At 35.7% G+C, this 24,581-nt stretch overlaps 1 protein-coding gene across 1 annotated transcript; it reads right to left on the bottom strand.

Annotated features, from left to right (window-relative positions):
- Positions 1–1,040: 1,040 nt before the first annotated feature.
- On the bottom strand, positions 1,041–16,710 carry LOC107792362 (uncharacterized). The gene is made up of 9 exons (XM_075254613.1): positions 15,981–16,710; positions 14,816–14,956; positions 11,532–11,912; positions 6,384–6,488; positions 5,741–5,881; positions 2,210–2,413; positions 1,912–2,004; positions 1,629–1,740; positions 1,041–1,545 (listed from the first exon to the last, which is right to left on the bottom strand). Exons 1-9 carry the CDS (start codon positions 16,476–16,478, stop codon positions 1,502–1,504), a joined length of 1,719 nt encoding a protein of 572 aa, XP_075110714.1. The 5' UTR covers positions 16,479–16,710; the 3' UTR covers positions 1,041–1,501.
- Between the last annotated feature and the right edge of the window lie 7,871 nt (positions 16,711–24,581).

Genomic DNA, 24,581 nt, shown 5'->3' with positions numbered 1-24,581 from the left:
CATTATATTCCTAGAGCAATAACAATTCATCAAGCAAGAAAAAACATCTAAAGAGCAGAGTCAGACTTATTTTTCCACTGTTAAAACCTTGAAGTTTCATGTCTAATTTTGATCTTTGAAGTCTTATGCGTATCTAATTTGATTTTCTAACGGAGTTTTGGAAACTTATGTAAACGTTTGGTTGGAACAAAATGCACTAGAAAACAATGGATTGAATATGCCGAGCCAACCACCACAAATTTGATATTGAAGCGTAGTAAGTTTATTGATTGACCGTTGACGAGACACTTGGTAATAAACATTGTATTAACCGAAATGCTTATCCGCTCACTAGTTTAACTTTGAAGAAGAATCTTGTCAAAAAGGTAAATAGTTAACCACACCACAGTGTCTCAACAAATCTAGCAATTTAACCCTAGAAGCCAAAAAATTAAAGTGAAAATACATCACCTAATCATCCTTAAGTGCAAAATGCGCCTGCGAAAAACACTTGTCTTGCATCCATAAGTTTGGTGTGGTATAAACACCTATGTAGGTTAATTTTTTCCATGTTAAAATCATATATTTCAATCTTCTCTTTTCCAATGAACTGACTTGTTCATCTCATCCATTAATTTTTTCCATGTTAAAATCATATATTTCAATTCTCTCTTTTCCAATAAACTGAATTGTTCATCTCATCCAAATGCATATACAAACAATTGTTTCAACATAGATGATAAACAAAAGCAAAACAATGGATAGCAAGATCATTTTTTGTGACACTGATATCCGAGATAACTTGTGCGCACCTCGAGTATTTCACCTAACTCTCACCAACACAGGTATCGGATAACTCCACGGACTAAGGCTAGGCAGAGAAGAAACCACAATTAGCAAGATCACAAGAGATGGACTGGACAACAACTTCAATGCTATAGTTACCAAGTCAAAGTATGCATCCTGTATAAGCAAGTCCAAGCATATCACTGGCAGAAACCAAAAGTAAATGTTGTTGGGGGTTGGGCGCTTGGGGGGCAGGAGTAGACAAATCCAGGTTATCAGAAATGCATTTAGAATACAAAATTGATTCTTTTCAGGGTCAATGTGACCAGTTCTACAAAATACTGGCCTCTCTTCAGCATCTCTTATTTGTATACAGGAACCCAACAAGCCAAAGCAAGCAAATGCTAAAACAGAATGCTATATTTCAGAACCTAGTAAGTCAGGAAAAATGGAGAACCTAATGTTAAAAATACAAGCTACCATATTAGTACAGGAGAATGCATTCTGCTTTAATGAAATGCAGTACAAAAAGCCATTCTAACTTAAATCTGCACAACGGTACAAAAGTTTGAACTTGTTCATAGCTGCACAGGCAATAGCATTAAAACTCATCAGCTGCCTCAAGCACCAAAAGAAATGGCAAAAGAGGAACTTGCTGTGACGAAACCGAAATCTACAGGGAAAGTCGTGTTTCTGCTACTGTCTTTGCAAACTGCTGCATGACCTCTGTAGAACTCTATTCATTTTGAAGACAGTACAATTGCCGTATATTTCCTGAAGCTGACAAATTATGGGAGAATGGGTGAGAGAGAAGGAGCAAACTAGTTTCCATTACACACGAAAATTTAAACCATCACAATTACCATATAACCAGTCGTTAAAGCACTGATGGAGAGCTGTTGTTAATTCCTTTTTCCGGCTCTCTTCAAGATCAGCTTCCCGCAAGTTCTGCTTAATCTCCTCCAAGTTTTTTTGCTGAAACATTAAGTATGAATGACGATAAAGCAAAAGTTTGACAACTCAGATAAACCATTAGAACATGGAATGGACTGTACTACTGAAGGCATAAGAACAACAAATGGCAATGGGGTAAACAAATGTTATACAAAATAATTACAAAAAAGAAGTAAAAGTTTTTCAACTTACCCTTCTCTGCTGCGATGCCATGTAAGCATCAGGTAAAGGGAATGGATTGTTTTTTGTAGACCCAGATTGTTCACCTTCAAACCAGTTTGGAATCTGTGGACATGGAGATGTGTTCTTTTTAGCATGCAAATCATAATCATAAAGCAACAGATTTTCAGCAAACGTTCCTTTGACAGAATTCAGATTTCAGTTTCGGAAACTAACAAGGATACAGGACGATTGAAACTGGAAGCAATACTATGTAAATTGAAAAATAAAACTCAAATATGAACTCGTCATCCAGATTGTTTAAACATACCAAAAAGTTAGTGAACTGATCGGGGACTATGCGACTGGCGGACTCAGTCTGAACATCAGAAACACCTGCAGGATGTGAAAGCGAATCATGTGGATCAACAACGCCAAGAGCCACAGGTTCATCCCATTTGTTGATGGCTGGATCAATACCAACTACATTCAGGTGCTCCTCCAGCTGGGAGTAAAAAGTATTGTATGGAGCCACCTGATAAAACCATGAAACATGAACGGCGCTCAGAATCTAAAATTCCGTGGAACTGTTAACTCTGAAGCTAGGAGCATACTGTCACAATAAATAGAATAGAGATGCATATAATGAGAAAACACAGAACACTCTACTGTCAACTCTTACATCTGATAATAAAAATAGAAATGCATTAACCAAGCCCCAGTCAGCTTAGGAAAATATTTTTTTTATGATGTTTATGTCTGAATCAGCTTGCACGCACCTCGACTATTCCCCGAGTACCTGCTACCTCCCACCAGCACAGGTACCGGATAAATCTGCCCACTAAGGCTTTAGGCAGATACGAAGAAATCATCTACAGCTTGTTTGGATGGTTGTTATCCATCACTTCATAATTTATAGTTCTATAATGTATTGTATTATTTTGTGGATACAAATTCAAATAGATTGTATCTTTTCTTGTGGTTAAGTAACATTTCTATTGTTTGATTTCATTATATGGTATTGTATAATAATTGATAATTTACTAACAACCCCTTGTTGTAAAATATACTAGTAGTTGTTTTCGCTGGTAATACCGCTAAATTAATCATAAAAATATTGGTGTTACTGATAATATGCTTATGATTGAGAGTTGCAAGGAACTAGACGTCTGATCGCAATTCATGTCTAATAGCCATATACTTCCTTCTTGGCTACTGTTTTTTAACATATACTACTAAAGCAAACAACGACAAACAAAAATTATGACAAATAATGATTGCACCAAGTTTTTTTTTTAAAAAAAAAAAAAAGAGAAATCATGAACTAGTACATAATAATTGCATACGAAGTAAGAAAGAGAAATACTTGTGGTTACTAATTGGCTATAAGAGTAGCAAATGAACCTGAAATATGTGGTAGAGATGTCTGATTGCATAAGTAAGAAAGAGAAATACTTGTGGTTTCTAATTGGATATAAGAGTAGCAAATGAATCTGAAATATGCGGTGGAGATGTCTAAAGTAGATGAGAATGAAGAAATTATAATATGATAAAGATAAAATAGGGTATAGGGTGGAGTTAAGTAGAAAAACAAGGTAAATGGTAAAATAGGATTATCAAGTAATAAGAGCATAACGGGAAAGAGAAATAAGGTAACGATCCCGACACACCAAATCAGTCGTCACACAAAATGGGCTTTTTTGCTAGCATTTTCTGCTTCCCTGGGATATGGATCTCGGACTTCGTGGTTCTCCTACTTCTTTGACTACAGCAGTGTTATAAATAGCGCTCGCCTCAGCGCTAATAGCGTGAGGCGAGGCGAGGCGAGGGTGTGTCGCTTCAGAGCATATATTGCGTTGCGATTCCAAATAGCGCTCGCTTCAGGGTGTGTTGCGTGAGGCGACAGTGTCGCGAGTAGCGACTGTAGCGCCGCTATTTTTAAAAAAAAAAAAAAGAGAGAAAGGGAGAAGACTCAAGTCGGGAATTAGGGCTTCGATCTTCACCTGCGAACAAAAAAACTTCAGTGATTAGGGATTTTCACCGGTGAACAAACCAACAGTCTTCTTCCGTCTTCTTCCTCGTCATCTGGCTTCATCTTCTACAAGCTTCAATAGCGAAAAAACAGAGGTATGCTGCTTCTTCTTCTTTCTTCTTTCTTCTTTCTATTTTTTTTCTTCTGTTTTTTGTCAGATAGAAACAGAGCCAAATAGGGTCTGTATTTGTGGTGTTTTTGTCGAGCAAAAACTGAGGCTTTTCTTCTTCTCTTATTTTTTTTTTTTTTTTGCTCTGTTTTGTCTTCTTCTTTATTTGCTGTTTTTCCAGAGGCAAAAATTTCATTTTTGTTCTTCTTTCTTTGCTGTTTCCAAAGGCAGAATCAATTTTTTGTTTTGCTCTATTTTTTTTGTCTTTTTTTCTTTGCTGTTTTTTTCCAGAGGCAGTGTTTGCAAAGGCAGAATCATTTTTTTTTTTTTGCTCTATTTTTTGTCTTCTTTATATAGTGGAATTAATTGCATATTGACTTGACATTGAGTTTTTAGTTATATGTATATAATATTTTATGTTTTTGTATAAATTGTCGCTTCACATCAAAAAGGCGAGTGCTTCGCTGCGTGCCTCTCGCCTCAGTGAAGCAGGCCCTCGTCGCTATTTGCCGCCGCACGCTATCCAAAACACTGTTAGGCCACATCCTTAAGTGCAACCAACTTAGTCGCAAAACGTGGATCTTAAAGCAAAAGAGCCACCAATCCAAAGAATTCTTAGCAGGAATGTGCCCAATAAAACTACTGCTGCGAGATAAAACCTATTAAGATGCACCATCTATTTAGTACACGACTTAGTAGATGGGTATAAAAGGTACGGAAGATAATGTCACAGGTCATTGCAGCATCAATCGCCTTTTTTGGGGGGATATGGTAAACCCTAACACACACCCCCCCCCCCCATTCCATCCCCAAAGCCCCCAACCCAGAAGCCAAACAGTGGCATTTTCCCACTTTACTCCGTTGGTGACTCGAAGTTCACTTATCGTGGTTGGAGTTAGACTATCCATCACTGGTCTTTTGATCACTTCTTAGCTTCCTTATTGTTCACAACTTGTTCATGGTTTAAGCGGGACGTCGGTGGACCTGGTAATATAAAGTAAAGTACACCTAGTAGAATCCCTAAAGTTAAATTTTTCACCTCTGGCTATCCATATATACCTCATGCCAAAATTTAGTATCTCAATTTTCTATATTGAACTGACAATTTTCTAAATTGAACAGACAGTCAATTCCACTAGGCACACATTCTGCTCCATCATTTAATGAAATCGCAAAACTTAAATTTATCTCCACTATTCAACTATTTCAAGAAAATTACCACAAACCAAATAGGCTTCCAAACCTCTCAATTGCGCTAAACTGACAGCCACATTTCCAATTGTGCTTGCCCCATGTTGTCTGACACGTGACAGAAACAGTTTCTGATCAGGTGCTTATATTTTGCAGTTTGCACCCAGATAGGACCCTCAGATTACCTAAACAAAGAGCTGCATGGTTCATAAGGTATCTGCCATGGTGTCTATTTGAAACTCCTTTTTCTTGCAGGGATCCAGATATGAAAAACAGACCCAAGACCAAGAACTGCTGGTATTTTAGTCATTTTCCACTTAATCATAAAAAATAAGAACAAAATGCTAGTGTAAGATCAATGATAGCAAAAGCAAATGAAAATGGACTCTTGGGATACATTCTGAGTTTGCAATGAAATTCAATGCCACCGAGTGAGTGGCATATAAGCATTAAAAATAAAATGAGAGAATTGGTGATCCATGGAATAAGATGAAATTTATTCAGCAGCAGTGTAGAAGTTTAAGATTCACCTGCAATTTATGGTTATCACCAACAACAAGTGGTGTTTGATTTACTCCCAGGAAAAATACACATTCACGACAGTTGATGATACAGATACGTTTAGCCGCTGCTATCACATGCACACGTTCACAGTGCTCAACTCTTACAGCCTGTAAAAGAGGTTACAAAGCGAAATGCTCATATTTCATCTAGAGAATCGGACACATAATGGTGAAATATATGCAGTCATAAATCAATTAACTCATAAGACAAGCAGAAACTATGGTTTATGTGGTATTCGTTACACCTTGACCCAAAAATTAAACACCTCAGGTAACTGTTTAGTTTTTATATTGAGATTTCAAAATCACGGCTAATTTAAAAAATGCATAGACTTCTAAGTGGCAGCAGAAAGCAACAAAGTAGAAAACATCAGTTTGATAAAGCATGAATTTCTTTCTTTTTCATCTTATTGCATGTATGTCTAGCTGACTTTTCCGTGCCTAGCATGTACGTGAGAAGAGAACAAGAATGCAAATCCAAAATCTCTGGGTGCCAGGTAACAACAAACTCTCACAAAGTTTAAAATCCACAATTGCTTTTCACATTGATAATCTGAATACCAACTTAAGAAGGAACATGCAAATCTTCCTGAACTCTCAGCGAACCTACCTTGCCAACAGCTCCCAGGAAAATGGTTGCATCAGAGCATCCGTATACTGTAGCATATTTCAGAGGTGCTAAAATGTAAATGACTGATTCATGGCAATTGACAACCTGAGCAGAACACAGAAAAATGAAATGGAGAAAGTTTCAATATCAAGATCCATGTAAAAGTCCCTCTTTTTAAACTAATTTAGATGACTGCACAAAGCATAAAAGAGAAGTTGATAGAATGCTGCAGAATTATTTTCTATTGGATAACAAGTCCCCAACTTGTTTGGGACTGACAAATACTCCCTCCGTTTCAAAACGATTAGCAGTATTTCCGTATTAGTCCGTTTCAAAAAGATTGGCACATTTTTATATTTCCTTAATGGGAAGCTTTTATAGCCACACAAATGTTATGGCTTGTTTAAGACCACAAGTTTCAAAAGTATTATAGCCACACAAATATTATGGCATACTTAAGACCACAAGTTTCAAAAGTCTTCCTCTCTATTAAATTTTGTGTCAAGCCAAACTAAGACAAATAAATTAAAACGGAGGGAGTAATTGTTGTCGTCGTTGGATTACAAGCCCGAAGCATTACCTAAAGAACATATGACATTCATTTTAACCAAAGCAAAAAGAAAGGCTAAAGATTTTACCAATGCAAAGTCATTTCATGTTTTAATCCACAACTGTAACAGCCTCACAAGGTTTTGGGAGTTGAGACTAAGTTGGGATTTACCAAAGACATTAATGTCTGAGCCGGGTTCGAGCCGTGGAAATAGCCTCTTACATAAATGCAGGGTAAGGCTGCGTATGATATACCTTTGTGGTCCGGCCCTTCCCCCGACCCCGCGCATAGCGGGAGCTTAATACCCCGCTTAATGCACTTGGCTGCCCATTTATTAATGTCTGAGCGCATAGCTAAAGAAACACATACAAGCTGATCAACCATTTCCATCCTAAAGACATAGCTTTCTCTTTTTATGAGATTGGCTTTCAATTGACCAATCAATCATGACTCAAATTCCAAACTAATTGTGGTTGGCTATATGAGCCCTCTACACCTATTTTTCCTATTCGAGTCCATTTTATTCTTAAGGGATTCTCTAAACTAGAGGTTTTCTAAACCACATTTATATACTGAGTTTTAAGAAAACTAAAAAGCTCTTGGCAAGCATTAGACCTAATACAAGTGAAACGACAACTGATATTTAATGCAAGTTGGTATTGCCTATATGGATCCTTTGCTTCCACAATAGGTTCTTAACTAAGTCACATTAATCCCAAGAGATAGCAGGTCTTTCATAACAATTTTGGTCGAGGTAATTTTAGATCTACCTCATCTCTTTTTAGCACCTTCACTCATAATTGTGTCGTGCACAAATGAAACTAATGCATATAGATGTCTGTAAGCCTTGGCTAAACTATCTCACGTGACCTTTCTTTTGCCATCTATCTCTACTATTTGCATCCTCTATCGGATGCAGTCATTTTTATCTTGTTGAATCATGTACAACTTGTCTACGATGATTATCTTGTTGATATGTTGCGCCTCAAAAGCCCAAGTTTCCCAAAAGCCCAACATTCACCATCACTATATTATTGGTCTCAAAATTGCTCAATGAAACTTACTTTGTTACTTTGGTAGGCATCTTTCAATTGGGTATTACTTCCATGAGTTCCATCACCCTCATCTATTTCAACTATTGTGTTCTGATCTAAAATAAAACATCTTTCTCTGTCATGCCTTTTTCCCTTGAATGTCTGGCCTAAATATGTGAATTGTCTGCATTTAAGCATTACAATCGCATCAAATATCACTTTACCTTCACGTGAACAAAAAACTTGTGGTACATATATTCTATCTTACTACTACATATCGTAAAACCCCAATTCTTAAGAGTGCTTCTATATAATACCATTTTTGATTGATTACCTCTCTTGTTTCCTAAATTGACAGAACATTATACACAAAAGAAAAACATGCACCAAGGAACCTTATCTTATATACCCCTGTGGTCCGGCCCTTCCCCGAACCCCGCGCATAGCGAGAGCTTTGTGCACCGGGCTGCCCAAAGAACCTTATCTATATACCTACAGTTAAATCATTTAAAACCAGGGCAAGTTAGTTCACTCATCCACAACAAAGGTAAACAAATAGGGGCACAAGCCAGATTCCTGGTATAAATCCACGAAAGTTCCTCTATATCTCTCTTCGCCATTTTCACAATAGTGATCGCTCCATCATACATATCCTTCATGACATATATATATTTGATATGAGTTCCTTTCATCTCAAGCATCAACCTAAGGGCTTTTCTTTGCTTTATATTATAAGCTTTATTTAGCGCAACTACTATCATTGAGATCCTCTTCCTCTTCTTCTTTCATCAACTTTCCAATCAGAAATACAACCTATGTTGTAGATCTACGATGCATAAATCCAAATTGATCCTGCACTAATCTCTAAATTTATGATCATCAATCTTCAATAACATTCCATCATGATTCATAAGTTAATATCACAGATAGTTTTCACAATTTTGAATGTCTCACAATTCTAAATGAAGGATACCCCACTCGTTTGGCTACTTTCTACTTCTTAATATAACATTAAAATAGTTGGGTTAATCTTAACTAAACATAGTACTCCAATCTCTCCAAGCACTTCAAAATTATCAGGATCACAGGTTTTTAAACCATTTTCAGGTCATCCTTTACTTCATTAGACCTCTACAAATGCAACTAAGGTTTTGTCACAAATGTACGAAGATCTATAAAGCTATCTTTGTGATTTCTGTTGAGCAATTGATTGCTATAGCATCTTCATTTTCTCTTTAATCTCACTGTCTCTTGTCAAACCTTGTCAAGAGTCATCTTTAACATACTGAACTTGGTCCAAGTCTTTATCCTCTCCCCTGTTGTATCAACTTATGCATTTCTTTCTCCCTTTTCGCATCAACTTTTGTATAAACCATCTAAAGCTGCACCTCTCCCTTTGCTAATCACATACCTCAATTTCTCTCTTAACTCGATAACTCTTTAAAGACTTATTCATCTTCTGTTGTAGGTAACTTCCTGTATAACTCTTTTTTTCTTTAACAACTATTTGACTACTTCATTCAACCACCACAATTCTTGAGGTCAAGGCCCTAGCCCCCCCCCCCCCCTTTTTTGACAAGTAAAGGAAAACGATGAAGGCCCTAGCCTTTAGACTCATTTATACTTCCAATTGCTACTTTTCTTCAAGTATCAATGTAGGATCAAGACAATACAACAACAACAACCCAGTATAATCCCACTAGTGGGGTATGGGGAGGGTAGTGTGTATGCAGACCTTACCCCTACCTGGGGTAGAGAGGCTGTTTCCAAATAGACCCCCGACATCCTTCCCTCCAAGAACTCCCACCTTTGCTCTTGGGGTGACTCGAACTCACAACCTCTTGGTTGGAAGTGGAGGGTGCTTTCCTTCTATTGTATATTAACAGTAATTTCTAAGCTTCATGCTCCCTCTTTTCTAACTTGTCCTCACATGTTATTTGCTTTGTCGCTTTTAGTGTCAATATCGAATTCTCAGTTTTATGCAATTTTTCTACTTTCCCAATCCACTCTTTTGCTTCACATCCAAGACCACTCCTTAGTATCATCTTGTACTCCGTGCACGTCGCTCTGTCGCATCTATTGGCTTTCACTTAATACAGTAGTAAAGCCCTATACCAACAACTTATCCAATACTTCTTCCTATCATTTTCCACATACTCCGAGAGTGCATTTCTCTTCTAGCCTCGAACGATCTATCGCCAAACTGACAAGGGACTTGTATCTTGACACACTAGCCCCTAGGACACATGAGTAATGATGCTTTAAAATTGTCAAAAAATAAATCAAACAACAGCCAGAATTCCAGATATATGTTGAAGCTATTGCTGATCAGTTAGACATGAAACCAAGAAATCAAAAGAAGTAACATACCAAAGAGGCCCCAAAATAAGTTGCCAACAGAAAACTACTTCAATGAATCAACTATTAAGCAAGTAGATTCTCAGATACATGATGCCATGTAAGAGGAAATCTCCTTGCTGTTAACTTAGAATATTTAGCCCTTTTTTGGGACAAGTGCACAATTAATATTAATAGCTTCAGATATTAAATTAATATAACAAACATATAAAGACAGTTCTTCTACATTAGAATCTTTATAGATAATTCTAGTTTTCCAACTTCACAATAGCATTGATCATGAGAACAAACATCAGAACATAAAGACAAGTGCGCACATACACAGATTACAGCACATTACTGGAAATTAAAATTCTTCAATAAAAATGGTGTTCTGGAGCACCCGTGCAGCATCTTATTATCTGTGTGATGTGTCTGAAGTTTGTGTTCTTTAAGTTCCAGCCCAATTGTCTGATGTTCTTTTAAAAATACGGAATGTTCGCCAAACGGCACTGCGACTAAGCTCCACATTACTGTGTTTCCAATTCAAGAGGGAGGAGTATACTGGAAGGGTATCCATTGATGACAGGTAATGCACAGAGGAACAGGACTTAGATAAGGGAATTGTGGACCTTCTATCAGAAACTCTACCAGGAAGAGAGCAATTGGATATCAACACAAGAACGGGTTGAATTCAGTATTATTATGAGAATAGTGCAAAAGCTGATTGCAATAGAATCTTTACTATTCTGATTGCAATAAAACCAACTCCAGATATTTTATGCCTGACATTTGTAGAAGAAAGTAGCTGACGATATTATATCTTGATATAACTTCACAAATGGGTAAGATAGAATCCTGTCTCTTCTAGAACAGAAAGCACCAACAAATTATAAATATTTCAGGCACACTTGTTATGATTCAATTCAAAACCAAGAATATGCATTAAAATGGTGGCAAAAGAAGCACATTCAGAATAAGCTTCCTTGAATCAGACCACTGAGGTCATTTTATTTTAAAAATTCTAGAGACCAGATCGAAATATTAAAGACTAAGGAAAGATTCCTGTGCCACCGACAAAATACTTGTCTCACAGAAGCAGTATCAATTTATATTGAATCATGCAACTTATATCTTTGACAACAACAATAAAATAAATTCAGTTTTTTTTATTGGTAAAATTACGTTTTAGCATAAGACAATAAGATAAAGTCAGTTAAAATTTACCTTCACAGAAGAGCCTTTAAGATCATTTGGCTGACGTACATATGATGTTTTCGAGATTCCCTCAATGAAATTTGGGCCTCTAGGACTCAATGAACTCTTTACTGAACTTGCAGAGACATCAGCCATTGGCACATCCTGGTCGATGGCACTGGTTGGTCCATTTTCCTTCGCAGAAGCCCTCTCAGTAATGCGTTCCAGAGCAGACGCTATATTTTGTAGCAGCCAATCATGTACTTGAGCTGCAGGAACAGGAACAGCTGGCATGTCTGGATCTGAATTGGCAAAAAATGGGGCATTCTGACTCAATGGGATTCTCTCAGATCCCTTTTCACCAAAATAGAATAGAAAACCAAGATGCTCAAATTTCTCTGCGGACAGAACCTAAAGGCATTACACTAATTGGTCAGCTTTACATTATATCTTTACCCAGTACTCTATGACACAAAGGTAAGAGAAATGGCTGCAAACAGGCATAAATTTAGGCAACAGGTTCAGCAATAGATGTTTCAGTTTCTAAACTTCCTGGCATCAGTTGTCACTGAGAGTTTCACAAAATGCAATTACTAGGGTAATTTTGTTTTTTCTTAGATCCTACAATATCGTGGAAATCAGCATAACAGAGGGCATCATAACTACCCCAAGTTCATTAGAGAGGGCTCCAATCGTCACCCAGGAAGAATTCTATCACGAGGCATAAAAGTTGGAAAAGAAGGCCTGACAGGTAACATCATGTGCACGCAGTTCCAGAGTGACAAAAAGTGCATTTGGCTGGCATATCTGCAGTTAGAATCCATTTAATGGCCATTATCCTTGCACAACCTGTGAAATTTGATGCACGGGAATTAAGTGCATTGGAGATTGCCAAATTCTAGAGAAAATACTCCACTATGTACCTACGGGACTCCCCCATTCATATACCTTCTTCCACATAGTTAAAGGACAGACTCACCTTTTACTCATCAAAGAAAAATGACAGACTCTGCCAACAGCCCCGAATAAATAACATTTGTTACTTGAAGTATCATTTCCATCAAATGACAATTTGGAGATTGGATATTCACACATGCTCTCTCAGGGTTCTACATCAGAGGCTACACAAATTTCAACTGCCGTGAGCAAGTAACTATAATCTCCCTTCTTTTTTTTTCTTCGACAAGTCGATCAATCGTCTTCACTTATCTCAATTAGCTTGTTTGATCGATAACCTAAGATCAGGCGTGCCTCCTTTGTGATATAGAGAATGTTTTAAAGTTCATGTAGCACTGCTGCTTATGCCTAGATTGTTCTTGAGACTAGCATCACTAAAATGTAAAATGTCATGTTCATGTTCCCAGAGAAGACGTGAGCTTGAACATAGACGGAAAGAAAAAAATGTCGGGGATGATGATTATGAATTTCAGTGATATCTACAACTATCCAACAAGGCTAGGGTTCAGTATCATCAGCTATGCCGAGGCTAACTGTGCTAATCTCATGTCAAATCCTCAAATCACATAAGTATCAGGCCCGAATATATAAAGAGCAGTAGGATATCGAATACATGGTGATGGACCTCTACAGTTCGATGATTCCCATGAATGATATGTTCTAGGCTATTGGTAAACTTTTTGATTGGTTAATAAGTTTAGTCACCTTGATGGGGAAATCATACATACGAGGCAGTGTACCCACGTATATAAACTTACAAGGACATAATTTTCTACAAAAAGCGTCCAGTCACCATTACTAGCCATGATATTGGTAAATAGAATTTGGAAACAGAAAATATTATTTGAAAACAAAACCCACTTTGATACTGGTAAATATGATTTGAAAATGGAAACATATTCACAATAAAAACTATCTTACTTTCTAGAAACAATCTCATGCATCCCTCCCACGTATATCCATTTGTCTCCACTGTAAACTAACCTTGTAAATTGTACTTGACGCCAAAAGAAAAACTTCTAAACAATGAAACTCTATGGTCAACCTGAGCCTAGACATAGATAATACAGCATATAAACCTAGGCTAGAGAATGTAGAAATAATTTTAGAACTACCAGAAGGGGCTACATGATATTAAATTCTATATACAGGATAAAGAGTGTACTAACTATTTATTGAAGTATTAAACAAAGAACTACTCATATGATTCGATTTTATGTGACACTCTTTCCTCTTTAGCATGTTCCAAAAAGATTGACACCTTTTTCTAATGCACCTATTTACTTCTGGTATTCTCATTTTGCCTTAATAACATACTCTTATTTAATAAAATACTCTTATAGGAATGACATAGCATCTTTCGGATCACAAGAAGGTAAGGGTACTTGGGCATCTTATACACATTTAGCTTATCTGTCAAAAGTTTCCTTCTTTTCTTAAATTCTTTATCCAGTCAAATTGTCATATAACATTCACATAAGCAAACTAGAAATAATCATACTATTTAGTGAACAAGTTGAAGTGGGCGTTGAACTTGTCCTGGCCCACACTTGCTTGAACTTTATTCTCACGCTTGGCTAAGTTCACACCCACCTAAGGCTGAATCCTGATCTTAATGGACAGACTTGTCGAGCTTCGAGCCCAACCAACCCAATTGACAATCCAAACCTTCCAAGATACCTCATAGGAAAGAAAAGTGAACTTTACATGATACTAAAAAGTTAATATATCCGTTGACTCTGTCACATGAACGCAAATATAATTAAATCTTTTTCATCAATTGGATGCATAGTTAATGTCTTACTGCATAAGCATGACTTATAAAGACCAGGACAAAAGTAATTCAACAAATCAAACCTGAACCTGCTAACCAAGTGGTCTAAGAGAGATAAAGCAAAAACTTTAACCTGTTAACCAAGTGGGTCTAAGAAAGGCAAAGCAAAAACTTGAAAGGAAGCTGTTCTACATCGATACAAGTGGCAAGCATGTAGATGCAGGGGGAAAACAACGCCCGAAGTTATACATCATTCACCAGTGGGTTTTTCCATTAGTATTGCTAGGCATACAAACCTCCCCACCTGCACCTCAATTTCTTTCTAGTTGTAGCAGTTAACCACAAAAATTTATGTTCCTCCCAATTCTTTTGTATTCGCATTGTTTCTCTCTCAAACATTCACACCCCAGCTTGCAAGACAACTTAAAACCGCATAGAATCCAAGGCCATACTGCATCAACTCCCTTAGAATTCTTTATTTTTATTTTTAGCATTGCATGTTGAAATCATAGGATATCAGCTAAACCATGTATGTTGAATAACAAGAGGGGTGTTACAAACATGAAGTATGAAATTCACAAACCAGTGTTTCGTCGCCCTCTCCTTCTACTGCCTCTGACAAAAGAGACAGAATGTTTCCCAGGTGCTTTTGTAAATAGGATAACTGATGAGCCTCTTCATCAGATTGTGATGGCATATTTCGTCGACTATTGCTACGTACAAGCTGCAATGACAGAAACAAATCTTCTGGTTATTATTTCACAGCAGTGCAACGGGTGTTTCATGGTACATGCCACACTATTTAAATGAATAGCACAAATAAAGAAAACAGACTCGTTAAGATCAAGAAGGGAAGTCATTTAACATAGTCAGAAAAACGAGCCCCGGGAAGCATCCTTCATCAAGATCCAAGAATCAAAAGAAAGCAAACTTGCACAACCATAGGCCTATCTACAATCTTATGAAATTCCATGCATAGGACCAGGGAGGATCCACGGTGTTAGCTATGGGTTCGGTCAAACCCAAAAGCTTTGGCCTAGATCCGAAATATGTATTAAGAAATCCACTAAATATGTATAAATATTTAATTATGAACCCTGCTATTAGCACTGAGGTCTATCCTAGAATCCCGAACCCATATTCAAATCGTAGATCTTCCTCTGCATAGGGCCACAACATCCACCACTACTCTTTCCGCCTACAACTTAGTATAAACTAGTATTTTAAACCTTTTCTACTAGATATATATTATTCTACTTAGTATAAAGTTTTGACACCAAGTACAACACTTTATTAGTTCTCAAGTTCTTTTCAACATGGTAAACATTTCATCTTACAACTTCTTCATATTATCTAAATCCTATTAAAAAACCATAACTACAACTAAAAGCTTCCAACAAATAACCAAAAATGCAAAGAAAGCTCAGTAAACAAATCAAATAACTGATAATTAGAAGAGCTTTAAGTTATATATACCACAACACCATCACCAGACAAATCATCAATGATAATTAGAAGAGTTTTAAGTTATATACACCACAATGTAAGGAATTTTTACACCATCAAGCCACCTTTTACCTACTTTGCCAGGTAATTAATCTTGTTTTCAGGAGTATAAATCCCACATATAAGAAGGCTTACCCTTTGGTGACATGATAAAGTAAACAATTCTTATGTTTATATAACTTAAACTCTAATTTAGGAACTACACATTCACAAAAATGCCGAGTTTGGAACAATGTCCTCACCTGCAACGGCGACAATGCGGACAAGAACCCGTCGAAAGCCGAAGTAGAAGGCCAAACATCAGCTACGGCAGCTGAATCCTTATGTCCTTTAGGAAGCAACCTTTTGTAACTCTGAATGTACAAAAATACAACCAAATCAAACACATTAACACCGATAGAGCCGACCTCGGAGGGCTTAGCGGTAACGAGAGGGTCCGAATCGGAGTGAAGAACACAAGCAATGGTTTCGAGGACGAGGCGAGCGTGTTCGAGCGAGATCTGAAGGGACTCAGCAATGGATTCCGTGTTAACGCGTTGGTTCGTAGTACTTGACTCGGAGGACGAAAGGGAGGATAATAGCTTGTCCTTAATTGGACCTAGGGTTTGTGTTCCGTCGGTGAAGATTAGCTTCGGGATCGGTAATAGGCCGTGTTCAAATGGCTCCCTGCGTGGGTGAATGTATATTGGGGCGGTGGATGGTGTCGTCGCCGGTGACGGTGTTTCATCGGATTCCGCCATTAGTGTTATTAGTGGAGAGGAAAAAGGTAAGAAAAAGCTGTGGAAGAGTGGAAATGGCAGTGATCAGTGCCAATTTATTTTATTCAAATATTCAATCAATCTCTTACTCGAAAAAACAAAAGGAAGAAAATGGCAGTGATCAAAATCTCAGCGAGAGAAAAGCAAGGCTGAAAGCCCGCATAGTGTTGATTTGTAAAAACTTAATCAATAGCAAAACAAAAATGCATATTGTTAGAAGAAGAAAATGCAAAATATATATTTTTGTTATAAAATAAAGGCTATAAAGTAAATACAAGTATAGATAGAAACTGATATATTATTCTGATTCAAATTGATGTACATAATGAACTGAAATCTTTTCTATTTATAGAAGAAAGGAAGTTGTTGTGTAAGCTGCTACGCAAGCTGTTGTGTAAGCTGCTACTACAAGCTACTGTGTAAGTTGCTACGCAAGTTGTTGTGTAAGCTGCTACTGCAAGTTGCTGTATAAGCTGCTACTGCAAGTTGCTGTATAAGCTGCTACTATACCAAATATGGATAATCTAATGTTTATCCATAACCGGGTACCGAAGTGATAAGCTTCTTCAGGAAGCTTATTTCCAATAGAGTACTAAATAGATAAACATATTTACGGTGGAGTCCCATATGGATAAGCTTCTTCAGGAAGATTATTTACAACGGAGTACTAAATGTACATCCATAATATAATATATTTATAACACTCCCCCTTGGATGTTCATTAAAAGATAATGTGTCTCATTAAAACCTTACTAGGAAAAGCCACGTGGGAAAAAATCCTAGTGAAGGAAAAAGAGTACACATATTTAGTAATACGCATTGTTAGGTGTCTCATTAAAAACTTTATAAGGGAAAAAGAGTGCATTGCGTATTTTACTCCCCCTGATGAAAACTTTGTTTCAAATATTTGAGTCTCCGCATTCCAATCTTGTATATCATCTTCTCAAAAGTTGAAGTTGACAAAGATTTAGTGAATAAATCTGCTGGATTATCACTTGAACGGATTTGTTGCACATCAATGTCACCACTTTTCTGAAGATCGTGTGTGTAGAATAATTTTGGTGAAATGTGCTTCGTTCTATCTCCTTTTATAAATCCTCCCTTCAATTGAGCTATGCATGCAGCATTGTCTTCGTATAAAATTGTGGGTCTTTTCTCACATTTCAAACCACATTTTTCTCGAATAAAATGAATTATTGATCTCAACCATACGCATTCCCTACTTGCTTCATGAATAGCTATTATCTCAGCGTGATTTGAAGAAGTAGCAACAATAGATTGTTTTGTGGAGCGTCATGATATGATAGTACCTCCATATGTAAATACGTAGCCGGTTTGAGATCGAGCTTCATGGGGATCAGATAAATAACCTGCATCTGCATTACCAATACGATCTGCACCACTTTTGTTAGCATTAGCAAGATAAATAAGTGCACCATCTACACCGAGATAGAGTATTTCAGGACCAAGGAGCTCTTCATCCTCTTCTAGAGGTTGGAACAGATCCTTATTCACTTCAAGTGATTGAATATTCATTGGTGTACTTAATGGGTACACTTTGTCCATGTAAAAGTATTTTTAAGACCCTCTTGGAGCTCTTCCGGAGTTCCAATAAGATTTATGTCACCAACATAAATAGCAAGTGTAACAAATTTTGATGACATTTTCTTTATAAAAATACATGGACAAATAACATAATTTATGTAACTTTCTTTCAGCAAATATTTACTGAGGCGATTATACCACACGCACACAGATTGCTTTAAACCATACAAAGATCTTTATAATTTGATCAAGAACATTTCTCAATACTTTGAATTATATGCTTTGGGCATTTTCAATCCTTCAAGGATCTTCATATAGATTTAGCCAAATAAGTCATATAGGTTAAGACTTGTATCTAAATGGTATGACATCTTCAAGTGTCTGGACTGCTAGTCTGATCCTCACAATCTTTTACAATATTGTGCACTATATTGTATTAAATATATCGTCGACGATCATTTTGTGTCAGTTCCGAAGCGACATAACTTGTGGAGATCTCATCACTTTCTTTATTTTCAGGTACCTGAACTTTTTCGGGAGTTTCATGAAATGTTATGTCGTGGGCTCTTCTAGAGCTTATTTCCTCCTCATTTTGATCATTAGCTCCTACTATTTTTCAAGGATTGTTACCTTTGGAACCGATTGGTCTACCACGCTTCATGCGTATAGTAAACTCTATCCTTCAGGGACTTTAATTTTAATAGGAGCATTTGCAGCTGAAATATGATATTTAATTTTGGATCAGCAAATGCTTCTGGCATTCGACTTGAATTATCTTCTAAGTGAGGATCATGATAATTCGATTCATATAACATATTTTTCAACTGTTTATTCCATCCCCAAATGTTAGAAAAACTAACATATATCCCCAATCATCTTTGGAAAACATATCTTTGTGTATTATGATAGAGAAATTAATCATATACCACGCAACAAAAGATAGTAAAAATATTTGGTTTCTGATCCTAAAACAATTGTGAAGGGATGACTTATCATATATTGTTGATCTGATGCATACAAGTGTTGTTATATGCAATTTAGAAAATCTTAGACCAACACATGAAGCTTTGTTCTCATAAGCAATGGTTTAGCCATTAATAGGAGGTATTCAATACTAAACCAGCTTGGATATAAACCAGCATTATCAAGATGAACTGTCTTGATTTCATTATCTGAAAATTATGCTTTTAATCGAGAAAAGCAATTCCAAATGCCAAACTGCAGGTTGACAATAATTACACATGTAACCATCTCATATATGCACCTATAAGTAGTTCACATGATAGGTGAACGGACCCATATTCACTTTTTATATATTTCAGAATCAGGGGTCTTAGTCCCAACTTTAGCTGGTATAATCAATTCATTATGAGAACAAGCAACATATGAGAATTCCTGAAGAATCTTAAAAATCATTTTTTCAACAAAATATTTTTTTTTTGTAAAAATAAAAAAAAAATATTTTCAGTTTTTAACAAAATATTTTCGTTTTTTAAAAACTGAGAAAAATATTTCCAACAAACTATTTTCGCTTTTGAAAAATGTTTTTTTTTTCTTCATTTTTCCAGTTTTTTTAAAGATTTTCTTTTTGTAAAAACTGGAAAACAAACTTGTAAAAACTGATTTTTTTTTGTTGTAAAAATAGAAAAAAATCATTTTTTAACAAATATTTTCGTTTTCTAAAAACTGAAAAAATTATTTTCAACAAAATATTTTTGTTTTTTGAAAAATATATTTTTCAGTTTTTTAAAAGAATTTTGTTTTGTAAAAACTGGAAAAACAAATTTGTAAAAACAAAAAAAATAATTTTTTGCTTTTTAACAAAATATTTCGTTAAAAAACTAGAATTTTAAAAAAGAAACTGGAAAAAATGAAAATAGGGGTCGGGTTGTGGGTTTTTTTAAACACGGGTCGGGTAAAAAAAAAGAAATGAGTCGTTTTAATCTGGTGTTGCCACATGGCACTCTATCCAAAAATGGGGTATTTTTGTTTCAAAGTATGACAATAGGGGTATAGATAACCCAATAGTATGACGGTAGGGGTATGGATAACCCAATAGTATAACGAAGGGTACAAGTAAATAATATTTGAAAGTAGAGGGGTATATTTAGACCTTTTCCGAATTTATTTAGAAAAGAGTCTTCCGGCCACACGAAATTCTCAAAAAACTTTGTTGATAAAGTATTTTAGAGAAAATCAACCCATATAATTTTTTGTACAAACTTTGATTTATATCTATTTATAAAGTTATTTTTTATTCTTTACAACGTAATACAAGAAGCCCTACTCCCCACATAAGAAATACTCTCTCCTTTCCAAAAAAATTCTATTAATATTTTTTATTAAATAACAAATTAGTATTTAAAGTTTGTTAGGTGAAATATATCTTTATATTATTTCTAAATAAATAAATTTCACCACAACTCATTTACAATATTATTCATATTTACATTAAAACTTAGATACTTTGATTCTCGTTTTTCAACTTAGATACATAAACTAATGATGGGGCAACTAAGTAAATTTTCAGATAAGCCTTCAATTGGGTTGAGATACACTTATTTTGGGGGTGAGCTTCATGAGTTGTATTTAGGCTGCTTCATGGGGCAGAATGAGCTATAAAAAATGATGAGTTAACTTGGGCTCAGCCCAAATGAGCTAAAATGTTTCCAGCCTAACCCATTAATCTCTGGACAGTTTGGGCAAGTTGGATGAGTTTGGGCTAAAATTACCACCCCTCGCAAAAACTTTTTTTCATTATTGGATGTGTACATGGATGGAATCTGTATCAACTTTTTAATTATTAGTGCGGGTTATATATAGGGTTTGTTCGGTGTTACATGAAAAATTCTCATGAAAAATGAGTGATTTTATCACTTATTTCTCTTGTTTGAGTGGTGAATAAATTTTTTTTCTAGGGTTTGGTTAGAGAGTGTAAAAATATTTTTTAGGAAAATAATCTCTTATGCTACTCTCCTCATCCCTTCCCCCCCTCCTCCCCAAGTCCCCATGTTTCCTGTGCTCTTCTCCCTTCCCCCTCCCCCTCTCCCCTCTCCTCTTCCCCTTCCCCATAAATACCTAATGTTTTAAGGACTCTATTTTATTCAAGAATTTAATTATTCTTCTAAAAATTCACACAAACCCCAAAGTAACTAATGTTGTGCTTTACTTTTTTGTGCAAAAACAATGTTGAACTTTGTGCTCCATAATTAAAAAAAATCCTTTTTTGTTGTTGAAAAAGAATGTACTTTTTCTATATCATGAAAAGCAATTACTAATTTTGTTGAAATGAAAGAAAATACTTTTTACTACATCATTTTATTGAAATGAAAGAAAATATTTTTTCTACATCATGAAAAGAAAGTACTTTTTTTGTTAAAATGAAAAAAAATACTGTTTATATCATGAAAAGAAAAGGAAAATACTCATTTGTTAAAATGAAAAAAATATTTTATGTATAACATGAAAAGAAAATACAATTAATAATATTTTTATTTAGGGTTGGGGTGTGGCGAAGGTGAGGGTGGGGTGGGTAGGTGGGGGTGTCGGGGTGGGTTGGTGGGAATTGATGGAGATGGGGAATAGATTGGGATAAATTGAAAAAGAATTTTGGAAAATATTTTCCCTTCTTTTAATAGGAAAAATATTTTTCTCTAATTGGATAAAAATAATTTCATGAGGAAAATATTTAAGCCAATCAAATATAAAAAATTTGAAAAATATTTTCCTTCGTACCAAACACTATCATAGTGGAAAAAAAATTAAGGGGAGTTGAAGAAGAAGACAAGAAAAAGAGAAGCAATAGAAGAAGCGAGAAAGAGAAGAAGATAAGAAAGTTACCTTTTTTTATTGACTGGCTACGCTTTAAATACAAACCCAAATAATGGCTATCCCTGTAACAGTAAGTGAGTTCGCCCAGCATGGAAAAGGACTGAGCAGCTCAAATTATAGTGGACCTTGTAGGTAAAAGTGAAGCCATTTCGAGGAGAAAAAATTCACAAATAGCCACTTTTTAGTTCCTATAATAGAAAAATAGTCATGATTCATGAAGTTAAAACGAGTCCGAAACTGAAATAATGGTATTTTAAATTTAAAATACGTTTATACAATTAAAAAAAGTTATATTTCTAACTAAAACGCAGTATAATACTACGTTTTATTTAATAATTTGTTTATTTTATAGGAAAACGCAGTATAGTTCTACGTTTTCCTATAAAAAAATATAACCCCTTCTTCTTCCCCACGACAGAAGTAGTCCAATTTTAACCCCCCCCCCCCCCCCCAATTTCTGCTGGTCCCCCCTCCGATTAAAAAAATTCCTTGGGCCCCACTCGTCACACAAAAAGTGAAGAGCGTAGGTCCCGCATATAACCCGAGCCTTTGATTATTGTGGATTCCTTCTTTCGGGCTCAAAATTTCAAATTTCCAACATTTCAAAAAACATAATAAATCGAGATATTCCGATTTAGTTTATGTCGAAACTCGTAGAGCATATGCATATTTGTTTTCTTGAATGTGTTTCCACATTGATTTGTGTTATGTTTACGATTAAATTTATATGTTATTTTTACTCGGATTAAATTATTAGTATTTTAAAAAATAGTTAAAAGTTGAGAAATAATTTTTATTTTTAATGAAATTGTTCACAAATATCGTTTATTGTTTTATATGTAATTTCGTGAATGTTATGATCATATGTTTGTTGTTTTTATTTAGTTTAGATTATTTATTCTTAAAGAATAGTTGTCTTTTAGCATAGTAAAATATAGAGCCTTTTAGCGTAGTAAAATATAGAGTCTTATAGCGTAGTAAAATATAGATCCTTTTAGCGTAGTAAAATATAGAGTCATTTAGCGTAGTAAAATATAGAGCCTTTTAGCGTAGAGTCTCTATAGTTTAAGTATTTACTAACTCCAAACTCTATCCAATTACCCTTTATAAAATTAATTATTTAATTTATAAAACAAACTTACAGAACTAACAAATTAATATATGTTGTCAAATTAAATATCGAGCGTGGAACTCATAGTTATATACCCTGTCCAATTAAAAATTAATTATTTAATTTATAAAACTAACAAAATTTTAAAAATATTGAAATTGACATACATAAAAATTCATGATAACTTGGTGCTACTGGGCCTCAAATATCGAGCCTGGAACCCATAGATAATTACTCTGTCCAATTAAATAATTAATTATTTAATTTATTAAACTAACAAAATTCTAAAAATTTTGAAATTGACACACATAATAATTAAGGATAGCTTGGTACTACTGGGCCTCAAATATCGAGCCTAGAACTCATAGATAATTACTCTGTTCAATTAAATAATTATTAAACTAACAAAATTCTAAAATTTTTGAAATTGACACACATAATAATTAAGGATAGTTTGGTGCTACTGGGCCTCAAATATCGAGCGTGGAACCTATAGTTATATACTCGGTCCAATTAAAAATTAATTATTTAATTTATTAAACTAACAAAATTTTAAAAATTTTGAAATTGACACACATAAGAATTAAAGATAGCTTGGTGCTACTGGGCCTCAAATATCAAGCCTGGAATGCATAGATAATTACTTTGTCCAATTAAATAATTAATTATTAATTATTATAACACAAACACACAATTAATATGTTTAAATTACAGTAGACGACATGGACTTGCCGCCTGTGCATCCTGGACCAGCCGCAGATCAGATATTAGTGTTACAGGGCGACCATAGGTCCACCTACATATGGGAGGGACATTTATTGGATCAGACTCTCCGCGCCAGGAGACCGGACGACTTGTGGGACTTTTTGAGGGAGAGAGATTTTCATCCCCGCATAGTCCATCGCCTGCGTGCTACAGGCTTCCTTAGAATTTTTTAGATTGGGTAGTTGCAGCTCGACTGGTCTCTCATCACGGCGTTGATAGAGCGGTGGCGACCGGAGACACATACTTTTCCCCTTCCCACTGGAGAGGCCACCATCACGCATCAGGATGTTCAGGTTTTATATGGGTTGCGTGTTGATGGACTGGTCGTTGCACTGCCCCAGTATATGAGAACTATGACGTGTGCCCAGTATTTCGATTTGATGGGGTAGTATACTGGTTTCAGGCCACAGGGTGAAGCTGCAGTTAGAGGGTGCAGTCGCATTTCTGTGACAACTATCAGACAGCATATGGAGGTATTGCATCCCGACATTACCGGCGAGACAGAGGATCTCCATATTCACCGGTACACAAGGTTGACGATGTTTCTTCTTTTTGGGGGTGTCTTGTTCCCGAACACTTAGGGAAATCTAGTGAGTATGCGCTTTCTTCATCTTCTTCAGCAGCTAGATGAGTTACCCTAATACAGCTGGGGAGCTGTTGTTCTTGCCTACCTGTACAAGAGTATGTGTCGGGCTAGCATATTGTACATATTCGGACGGTACCCCTTATAAAAAATGTGAGTGTTAATACAAATCCAATTCAAACATAAAATAAACATCGCTAAAGCATAGAAAAATTAAAGTTTACCAGTAGTCTTGTGGATTATATAAAGT

The sequence above is a fragment of the Nicotiana tabacum genome, chromosome 6, assembly GCF_000715075.1.
Source record: "Nicotiana tabacum cultivar K326 chromosome 6, ASM71507v2, whole genome shotgun sequence".
NCBI lineage: Eukaryota > Viridiplantae > Streptophyta > Magnoliopsida > Solanales > Solanaceae > Nicotiana > Nicotiana tabacum.
The sequence above is the reverse complement of the archived record's forward strand: the minus strand, read 5'-3'. Positions and strand labels throughout refer to the sequence as shown.

Bases quoted from the DNA above. Each gene is read 5' to 3' on its own strand.
- LOC107792362 (XM_075254613.1), bottom strand. From the start codon at position 16,478: ATGGCGGAATCCGATGAAACACCGTCACCGGCGACGACACCATCCACC. The intron at 14,957-15,980 runs GTGAGGACATTG...CTGTCATTGCAG, and splicing joins CCGCATTGTCGCCGTTGCAG to CTTGTACGTAGCAATAGTCG. The intron at 2,005-2,209 runs GTATGTTTAAAC...CCATGTCCACAG, and splicing joins ATCAGTTCACTAACTTTTTG to ATTCCAAACTGGTTTGAAGG.